The sequence below is a fragment of the Thunnus albacares genome, chromosome 9 (assembly GCF_914725855.1).
Source record: "Thunnus albacares chromosome 9, fThuAlb1.1, whole genome shotgun sequence".
NCBI lineage: Eukaryota > Metazoa > Chordata > Actinopteri > Scombriformes > Scombridae > Thunnus > Thunnus albacares.
In genome coordinates, this window is record NC_058114.1 from 17,178,640 (window position 1) to 17,189,926 (window position 11,287).

Genomic DNA, 11,287 nt, shown 5'->3' on the forward strand with positions numbered 1-11,287 from the left:
CAAACCTTTCAGTGATGTAAAAAACAAGAAGAAATCCCCCAACACAGCAGGAATGTTCTTCAAAAAATTCTGTTTCAAGTAACTTAACTTTGAAATTGCCCAAAAGATAACCTGTTATTGCCTCTGCAGTCACTCTCCGTCAAGTTTAATTTTGAGGCTTATAGCTTTCTCACAACACAAAAACACTCCTTTGAGAATTTCCTAGAATTATTGCAATTATGTGGATGCTCACAGCTGGAAACGGGTAAAAGCTCCATTTTCCACCCTAAATCATTTTCCCTATTCCCTATAATTGGAGTGATTATAAGAATATTAGTAAGATGCTTTAAAACCTAGCATAGCATCTATTTTCTTCAAATGATTTACCTTGAGAAAGCATTTCTATTTAGGCTGTAATTCACCAAGGCACTCAATCACTTTAATGCTAATTGAAATATATTAGAAATATAAATACTTAATTTTTAGAATGTAAAATGATTTGACTTCCCTGACAAATGATGACCCAAGATGTAATCCATTTGGAAATGGTTTACCGAAGGCAAATTTGGCTTTTAATATATGTTAGCCTCGCTACATGATAACAATACGAGGCTATAAATCATGGCATGTAACTAAAAAGCTCTGGCATCCAAGGATGTGCTGTGTAGGAAGCCAGAAAGATGTGGGTTGCCTTACCTTCCAACAGTATTTTGGGTTTTCTGTTTAAAAAAAAAGATGAGTGCACTTCAACATATGCATCTTACTGGATAACCAAGGCAAGTGATGAATCCAAATGTAAACTGATTTATCTCATAAGCAGTGTAGCCTTCTACACCGATTGGCAATGCATCACTTGAAACAACAAGGTACAAATATTTGAGATCATTTCTCATCATTGGGAGATGAAGTATCACTTTCACTGGTTTATTAAAAATAGCCTTGATATCAAAATTGGATACATGGATTTTGGATTTTTCATATTGCTTTTAAAGATGAGCCATGACAGGCTCTGAGTTTCAAGTTGATACCGTGGAAGGAGGTTAACTGGAGGTCTTATAGGAGGCAGATGTATAAAAAGCTTCTTAGTCATTGCTCTAGCATGTCACCTTCTTGGCTGATTTCCATCTGACTAAAGAATGTCTATTATAAATGGATGCCAGAGTAATGAATGCAATGAATACTGTAGTATAGCCAGCTTAAACAATAGGAGATAGACCATACTGCTAGAAAATGCCTGCTTTCTACAGTTTAAAAGGATAGATCAGGGTTTTTGACATATGACAGTATGAGTTTCTCACCGTTGGTAATATCTGAGCATGGATAGCTCCAGCTGGGAGCCCCTCCCCCAAAAAGATCCCCTCCCCCACACCCATTGTTTTGCATCATGATATTGTCTATTCACAAGCCAAAAAAAGAGGTCAAATTACTTGCCTAACACTTGATCCCAGAGATGTGGAGACCCTGATGAGCATAAGGACTGTGAAACAGAGCAACATTGTGCTGACAGCAACACTGATCGCATTAAACATGTGGTGCAGAAAGCAGGCAAGGGGATTTTGGCGTTTAATTAACAGTGACAGACTCAGGTGTGCCCCCAGATGTGTCATAAGAGATAAACCAGGTTTTCCCCTAAATGAGTGTATGAAACTGCAGATATTTGGCAGGTAACTGATGTATTCAGAGCTCACAATATCTGCTTGTATCTCCAACGAAGCCGTTGGAGATGAAGTAGCATTGCTTATACTTTTTTAACTGAACTAGCTGTGGCCTAATTAAAAAAGTGCTGAAATGCAGAAAGTGAAGGGGTGTTTTTCAACCGTGGTTATGGTCTGTGTTAAAGAGACAGTCAACAATTCCTTCTTTTAATTGTGTCCTGTGGAGTTTGAACAGTTACTTAATATTCCTCTACTCTTATCACTGTCTGTGCTGGAGAAAGGACACCAAGCCATTTAAACCAGATGTTGTCCTGTGTTTTCCATAGGATTTTATGAGACTGTGGTGGGTAAACCTTGGATGCTCTAGGGGGGTTCTGGGGGCATAATACCCCTGGAAAAAATGTTGTACATTTTAAAGTTAAATGCATCAATCTGGTGCACTTTGAGAGCAAAATGAAGAGGCTAGAAAATGTGTGCTCTTGTAAACAATTTTATGCCCTAGTAAACAATTTAATCATAAACACATTGGATGTATAGATCTGAACGGTGATGACATGGCAATAACCAACTATTGTAACTATTTTCTGACATTGTTTTGTGTTCACCGCTTATTTCTGCTGAAAACAGGAGGACAAAAAATCTGAGCGGCAATGATTAATCGATTAGTCGATTGACAGAAAATCAATCAGCAACTATTTTGATAACCAAATACTTGCAGCTTCTCAAATATGAGGATTTAAAACTTTTTTGTGTCATACATGATAGTTAACTGAATATATTTGGATTTTTGACTGTTGATCAAACAAAATATGATATTTGAAGACGTCAACATGTGCTCTAAGAAATTATAAGCAACTATTATAACCATTTACTGACATTGTGTTGCGTTTACTACATGTTACTGCTGAAAACGTGGCCAAAAAAATTTGTGCTCAATGATTCATTAATTAGTTGATGGACAGAAAATTAATCAATAACTATTTTGATAACCAAATAATCATTTTTTAAGGAAAAATTTGCTGGTCGCAGCTTCTTAAATGATAATTTTGAGTTTTTGTGTGTCATACATGATGGTAAACTATTTTATATTAAATATTATTATTATATTTATATAATTATTTTATACTAAATTAAATATTTGGATTTTGTATTAAATTAAATATTTGGATTCTGACAAAATGTGACATTTGCAGACATCACATTTGACTATTTTCTGACATTGTGTTGTGTTCATTACTTGTTTCTGCTTGTTTCACAGGAGAATAAAACATCAGTTAATGCAGGTTTAATGTTTTGTGCCATTGTACTCAGAGACATCAGTTGAGCTAAAATTAAAAAAGGACTGTTGAATCGCATTTACTGAGACTTCCAAGGTGTCACTGAACACGCTGTCAGCTCAGAGGCGGCGAAGCCTGTCAGTCACTCCGGATACGCAGGCAGTGGCCGTTGCGAGTGGCTGAAGAACCAACCACACTGGGTGGTGGCAGAGGAGGCTGCACCGCCATCTGGTTCAAAATTAGTCCAGCTGACTTCACTGCACTCAGCACTGGAGCACGGAAATAGAAATGAGATGTTTGTTTCCAATACAACTAGTTTTGTTCTCAGATAACATTAAGACTTTAACACAAGACTTTAACGTCATGCTGTCCAGTCATGCTGTCCAGTCATGCTGTCCTGCGTTGCAAACCGACGCTTGAAAACAGACAATATTGAACTGATTTGTATTTTTTTCCCCCCAGATTGAATGAAATACACTTGAAACACCAGCACTGAGATAAACTTGTTGCTCTATCTTTCAGTAATTCCTCTCCTTATCAGTGCAATATGACTGAACTGAAGTTGCAGCTTTGTGTTAACTCAGAGCTGTGATGGTTAGCTTAGCATGCCTAGGGCTGTGCAATATGACGATATATATTTCTTGTGACGAGAGAAAAATGTCTATCGTTTCATATTTTGCTCTATCGTTTATATCATTGTGATGCAAATCCCACTCTTTACGGTAATATTTACGTCGTTTGGCGTCTGTCCATCCTTCGCGCGGATTACATTGATAAATTACTCTTCTTGGCTTTTGACTCGCGAAGCTTTTACGGCACAGTAACATAATGAGTTTAGCTGTCATCAACTCTCCACCGCTGTCTGTCTCCTCTGCTGCGCTGCACACACGCAGAGGGCTCAGCCCCGCAGCAGTGAGAAAGAGCAGAGAAGCAGCGAGTTGGCAACTATAAATGACAGCAAATCGCAGACGAGACTGTCTTTATTTGTGTTATTTACCAAATTTATGTGCACTCTTTTAATTTTAGCTCAGTGTGTGAGTTTCTGCTACAGCCACAGGGTTGAGTGGAGGTGTGTGGGCGTGTTTGTGCTTTAGAACGTAACCGTTGTGAAACAATCAGAAAATAACATTTTATTGATCTGATTCCCCAGTTTTCTCACTACCAGCGCTCCCTCTCTTCATTCACCCTCTAGCTCACTTAACCACAGCTGCTCTCTCTCTCTTTCTCTCTCTTCTTTTTAAAGTGAGTCGGGAAGCCGACAGAAAAGTCTAACTTGTCTTTTAAAGTTATCAAACGAGGAGAAATGTCCTCACCTCGTCCTAGTAACGTCTTTGTCCTCCCTCAGAGTTTGGCAGAGTTTACAGCTCTGATCAGTCTGATCTCCGTCACTCCTCTGAATCCAGAACACCTGCATGCTATGTAAAAGCACACACGGAGGCAGCTTTACACCAGCAGGGGAAGATGGAGGGGACGGACCAACTATTTAATCATTGAATTAAAATGTGCTATATCAGGATATGTAATGACCTATATCTGGATATGAGATTTTGGTTATATCGCCCAGCCCTAAACATGCCTGTCATGGATATATAATAAGAGCTGGATAGGGCATCGCCGCTCAGCCTTGCAGCCAATTTTTCCTAGTGGCCACTCACGGTATTGCAGCAAAAAATCCCTGCAGCCCAAAAAGGATTTTCCCCATAGACCACCAGTGTAAAAGAGATGCCTGTAAAACTGTTGACAGGACCCCTCGAACTGCAAACAACGTCAATTATGACTCTTTCTATTATGAGCTTTTGATCCATGGAGGTTTTATGTTTGTCAAACTTTCCTTGAGCCGAGAAATGCGATTTAAAAATCTGTGACGTCATCACAATGTAAAGTCTACAGGCAGAGCGGGAGCTCGCGGGCAAGGCCAGCGGGGGAAACACTACTGCGCATATTCAGTGGGCCACACAACGTGGAAGCAAACTCGGAAGCTCGAAACTTTTTTTGGCGTATGCGCCAGGCGAGCAATTCCTATAGGACTGAATGGGCACCATTTTTGGTCCGGTATCCAGCTCTTATAATACATCCATGATGCCTGTACGTAGTAGCAGCAGCTGCAGTGGGGCTCCGATGTTGGCAGCAGACTGAAGACACGCCTGAATCATTTCACATAAACAACTCACCTTCAGACAAAGCTGACAACAAAATTGCAAGCACCACAAGCTTTAATATCATTGAAGCAAGGCGCAAAACACAACGTTAGACATCTTTTATGTTAGTATGAGAAGTGTAAAAATATTTTCGGTTCATTGTGAAACTGTGGCAGGCTGCCATGGTCTATGTAATTAATGGGAAACACTGTGCACAAGTGCTTATAGCAAATGTCAAGACCTTTCAGAGCAATAATAATGACACAGTTAAGGAAAATGACGCATGGCACCGTTTTTGTCCTGAATAAGGCTAGAAAACACAGCTCCCGTGCCATCATGTACAGCCAGAAAAGATTTTCATCAAACAGGCTTTTGACATGAGGCAATGATTTTAAATTTATATGAATACCAGACTTTCAAACTAGTGACAGGTCAATTTTGCACCATTACAGAGAGTAAAGCCTGTGGTGCAGGCCTTATTTTGTGGCTGAGGGCCAACTGTCAAACTATATAACAAGAAAATACTAAGATCATTGTCTTATTCTTGATGTGTACAACCTCGTTGCTATTTATGATGAATTAGTTCCTTTTTCTAGCTGTCATGAACTGTATATTTCATTGAAAAAATACAAATACAAAAGCTGACTGACAGAGAAAAGATAGATTTACTACAGAACCACAAATTGCAACTGTATGGTAGCAGCCTATTCTTAAGATTTCAGTCTGCTCGGACTAAATTTACAGACACTAGCTCTTTGCTACTGATTACTTATCCAAGTGGAAGAGGCTGCCACTGATACCGTGTGTTTCCTGACAGCACAGGGAACAGTCTTCTCATCCGGCTGTCCCCCTCAAATTCATAGCCAGATGACTCATTTACTGGGAAAAGTCAGGGTTTATTCCGCTGAATCCAAATGACATGAAACCCGTAAAAGGGATGGGGAAGAAAGGGGTGTGTGGCTCCTCTAAACAATGTGCCCCCCTATGGAAGCTCATGGCTTTCTAGTATGTTAATAAATGCAGCATATGTGCATAACTTGGATGCACTCATGTAAGACGCTGTGGGAGCACCAGCACAACCCATTTCAAACACAAGGACCTTTGTTAGAGGCTGAGCTTTTAGGTAATCAAAAAGGATTAAAAGGGTGATGATACACATGTGGACCATCCCTCATCTTCAAGAGGCTCCAATCATTTAATTGATATGGACCCAATGTTCAAGATGAATCAGGCCAGCAGTAATGCAGCGCTAAGAATTGAATAGGTGGGGGAAATGAACATGTGACAGTAGACGCCCCTCTCGGGAGCTACTCCATAATCCAGTGGCAGTGACTAATTGCATGCTTCTGGGTTTGTCAGTATTTGAGAATGCTTGCATTTTTTTTAGCCAGCAATCAGCTTTGGGGCACCACAAAATTGCCCTCTAATAGTCTGGGGTCTTGACAATAGAGAAACTCAACACACAGGCACTGTTTTCTTCACCGAGTTCCTCAAAGAAATGGTCAATTCTTTGATGCCTGGCTCTCAATACCAATGAAAAAAATATGAAGGAAAGAAGACAGAGCCACAGTTTCTTGTGGTTTGAGAAAATGACTGTGAGAAGACAAAGTAGGCCTTTATCATCACACTGATGGCGATTATGTTTTGCAATTAGATGCCAGCCAGACAAGCAAATAGAGCAGTTTAGAAGGTTTACAATCTCTATTAGGTCAACAGGTGCAAGCACAGCAAAGTGATAACTTCACATTGGCTGCATTCACATGAGTGAAAGAAGACCAGATGAATGGTTACATCAACTGCTGAATCATGTCTTTTAATTGACTGAAAAGAAAAGAGCCCACCAATGAAAGCGTCTTGAAAATGCTTTCTCTATCCATTCCTAGATTTCTGCTTGGCATTTACTGAGAGTGGTGGGAAGCTACTTGTTTATTGAGCTGATTCATAGCACAGGGTTAATATTTGGTCCAATAAACCATCAGGATTCAAGCAAAGCTTTTGCCACTGATCACAGCCAACACAGATTAACACCAGGGAATTAGACACCTTCTCCGAGGAGACTGTCGGAGGTGTAAGTCTCTTTGACGGGACAGCCCTCAGGCATGAAGGGAACATGGTAAAAATAGTGAAGACCCCTTAGCAGTTGTCAAGGTAATTCTGTGATGAGAACCAACACATTTAAAGCCTGCAGATAACACGACACTCATCTCTGTATCACCATCGATGACGACCCCACACCACATAAACAATTCTGCTCTTCAACAACCGAGTATGAGACGACAATGACTACAAGCCAAGCTGAGTGGAACTTTCGACAGTCCGCTGCTCTGTATTCAGGTCCACACCCAGCATCTCTCAGAGTCAACATCCACAGAATTCATATTGAAATGGGGCAGGCCTGCCCCACAGCCTCTCCTGAGAGCCATCAAAGCGGATATTTGATATTGCTAGAACAAGATATTATCACAGCCCTCCTAAGATTTTGCATCTTTTTTTTTTTTGCATGTGTTGTGTGTAAACCAGACAGTTTTGAGTTGTTGAAGGAAAACTGAAATTAAGACACTTTATATTGTAATTATAGCCTATAACAGTGTTTTTCAATCTTGATCCTGGGGCAACCCTGCTCTGCATGTTTTAGATGTTTCCCTGCTCCAGTACACCTCATTCAAATGAACAAGTCATTATCAGGCTTCTGCAGAGCTTGATGATGAGCTGATCATTTGAATCAGGTGTGCTGGAAGAAGGAAACATCTAAAAACATGCAGGGCAGGGGTACCCCAGAACCAGGATTCAAAAACAATGGCCTATAGAAAACTAGAGTAGTCTATTAGCAGAGTAGCATATTAAAACTTGAGCCTGTTAAATTATCTTTTGAAAAGGACACTTCTTATTTTAACTGTAGCCTAGGGTATTTTTATGTGACTATTTTGAGCATGGCTTTGCTTATAAGCCCAAATAAAGAATATAATGTTGCTGTTACAAAGTCTTATACCATACCGGTCCAAACCACACCCATGCCATTTAATTTTGCTCTTAATGGGCTTCTACCTGTGCAGCTGGCATCGTAGCCTACGTGATGGAGGGAGGACGGAGGGAGATTGCGCGTCATTGCCATAACTGGATTCCCGATCAGCGGCGACCACACAAACATTCTTGAGCCTCATTTTGAAACTGCGACATCACATAGCTACACTCATCAAAACTGGCTAACATCGCACCACTAACTAAACAGCACGTTAGTTTCTGTTTTGTATCGTATAAGCTCCCCTTACAGCACTCGCAGCATTTGAAACTGTGGGGAATCAACGCACATAATATCACCAAAATTACATAAGCGACGGTGTGTGGTAGGCTGATATGGATTTTTCAGGCGATATCGTGCCACCTATGAGGAGCTATGAAACCTAACAGACTACCTAAAATAACACATCTCCTCCGTCAGCCGATGTGCTGAAAGGGAAAGTATCTTGGAAAACTTTGCTGTTAGTAACAAGCCCGACTTGTCGCAACAGCAGCGTCCTGTTGTATCGGCCGCTGCACTGACCGCCCCCCTGTCAAGCGAAAACAAGGACGGGATGGAGGGAAAAAATGACCCATTGTGTGTTCACGGCAGTCGCTAAATGATAACCCCCTTTCTTTTAAAAAGTACTTAACGTGCATCTTTAAAACGACAACCTGGTGTCAGTCGGGTGTTTAGCTTTTGGAAAAACTCCCGACAAAGAGTGAGTGTGAGCGGGAGAAAAGTGAAGTTGTGTTAGCGTGTGTTTTCTTTTTTTGTTTTTTACCTCAGTAGAGCCGTGTCGCCTTGTCTGCTAACCACACTTTCAACCGAGGAATAGTCCACAGTTTGTCCAGCGGGCAAACAGGACGGCAGAAAGCAGCACAGGCTGAGAATTATCGCAGTAAGCCACTGACCAGAGACACAAGCATCCTGCACCGCAATCATTATGTCCATCACAGCTGTAAATTGTCGTCGCTTTTCTCCAAGTCTTCTTGTTGCAAAATAAGCGGTTGGTAGCTAGAAAAAAAATGAGGGGACGCGAGTGACGCTTTATTTCCACACTTTTTTTCCTCCTCGGAGCTCCGTAAAGAAATGCTCCGCCGTATAGTTTCCCAGGTTTGTTTTGCTGGATGTAGAGCCCACTGTGCGGGGAAGTGTAGCTACTCTCCAGTGGCTTGCACACCATCTAGTGAGGAAATGCGATGTAAAATGGGAGCAGACCTAGAAGCAGACAACCCCCAGGCTCTGATCCTGTTGCCATGCGGCCGTTTCCCGGGCAACCCGTTGCCAGTGGCTCGTGATGGAGCAGTAAAACCGGTAGGTAGGTAGGTATTGATACAATCCTGGAGCAATTAAAGATATCGATTGGAGAACCAGCTCCTATTTATTCCCAATAAGGAAATGAACAATCTGAGCATTTGGTGGAAATGGAGCCGGTGACGCAGGTGTATCCCATAGGAAAACTCAGGAACAGATTTGATATTGACACTATGAAAATAGAGCCTAACAGACAACTAATATAAAGTAGGTGCAGTTTAGCATCAGTTAGGCTACAGGCCTGTATGTGTAATGTTAATTGAAATGTAAAAACTCCCTAAAATAGTTCTCTTGGGAATATTAGAGTAATAATTCATTTAAGGATATTTTCACAATTTTTCAAGTATGTCTTAAAACAATAGTCAGTTGCCCGTAGATAGATAGATGCCCTCCAAATGCACTTACGATGTAAGTGATAGGAGAAAAAACAGTCCTCGTTTTGAGTAAAAAAATGTATTTAAAAGTTTATCTGAAGATAATATGAGGCTTCAGCTGTCTGAGTTAGTCAATGGAGTAAATATCTGGCACAGTTAGACTCTTTTTATTGAAAATGTCTGCCTCTTAATGTCTTGGAGTATTTTCCTTTTCAGCTGCAAGGGAAAGACTAACAAAAAAGGAATTTGGCACTAAAAAGACTGTATCATTGAAAGATATTGGATGACTGAAGCTTCATATTAGCTTCAAGTAAACTTTTAAATACATGTTTGTACAGTACTCTCCCCCCCACACACACGCACATGCAGACACACACCAGGGACTTATAAAGTTTGTTTTAGAGCAGTAACCCCCTGCATTATGCTGCTCTAAGCCTTTCGACTTAGCCTACATAATTCTTTACAGTCTGTACAGCCGTAACTATGGAAATGACATACATTTCTCTGAGATGACATTTTGGCATGGTGCCACTTAATTATTGCAGATGACACATGCTTCGTTATGAACATTACATTAGCAAAACTTCCCTGTGGATTTACAGTACAAAAACGAGTTACAGAAGATACTAAAGCAAGCTTGTATTTTCATGACCATGTGCGTACATTCACTTAGTTTAAGATTTTACAAAATTGTTCTAGTTATTGTGGGAATATTATAATTTGGCAATCTGTAAAATATTCAGATATCAGCACTTAAATCATAGTTCAGTAATCTCAGTTTTTATTTTCCACAGTGTTTGTATTTGTTGTTTTACTGCTGATGTTATTTTCCATTATGAGTTTATATCCTATATAAAAAGTCTCCCATTCTTTTCCTCTGAATCCTATATAACACGTTTTCCTACTGAATTCTAATACTTTTTTATTAATTTCCCCAAGGGGATCAATATAGTTTCATGATGTCTGATCTTAAAATCTTATCTCACAGACCACAGAGCCAAGATTGCAGGCTCTGATGTTACAGTATCAAGATGTACTGTCTGGAGCTGCTCCATTGATATTAAATGGAGTGAGTGACTGTGAACTCCTGAACGTTTTGCTTCTGTTTTTATACCGATATGAGCTTTATACTATTGCCTTGCCTTTAGTTTAAAATCAGGAAAGGAGTTTTGATCCTCTATAAATTCATTCTGGGTGCTGTGAGAGTTGCCTTTGCCATCTTGGGATATTATTTATCTGAGGAGATAAATTGTTTATCGCAGTGGTTTGAGAGGGTAGGAGTTGGAACACATTTCTATTTGCAGGGCTGTCTGTGACAGAGAGCCAGGAAACTGGTTTCCAGAGGTTACAAGGGACATTTCACCGTGCTGGAAACGAGTCAACGACCAATGTTCCATGACAAGCAGCATTAAAAGAGGTGGAGTGAAAAGTTCATCTTGTCACAAACACAATCCTAATTTGCATAACTGAAGCTCCCTCTACTGTTAATAGCTGTGATAATACCATGAATACAAATACTTCTATTCAGTTTTGTCACAGAGGTGTTTTG

General features: G+C 40.3%; 1 protein-coding gene across 4 annotated transcripts in view; it reads right to left on the reverse strand.

Moving 5' to 3' along the window:
* Nucleotides 1-9,521, reverse strand: part of negr1 (neuronal growth regulator 1) — a 164,528-nt gene extending 155,007 nt beyond the window's left edge. The window contains exon 1 of one of the 4 annotated variants that reach the window (XM_044361502.1): nucleotides 8,832-9,519. In XM_044361502.1, coding sequence (XP_044217437.1) covers nucleotides 8,832-9,001 — 170 coding nt within the window. In that variant the 5' untranslated portion in view covers nucleotides 9,002-9,519. Of the gene's footprint in view, nucleotides 1-8,831 lie in introns of all 4 variants that reach the window. The other 3 variants (XM_044361503.1, XM_044361504.1, XM_044361505.1) reach the window with 3 other exon arrangements.
* Between the last annotated feature and the right edge of the window lie 1,766 nt (nucleotides 9,522-11,287).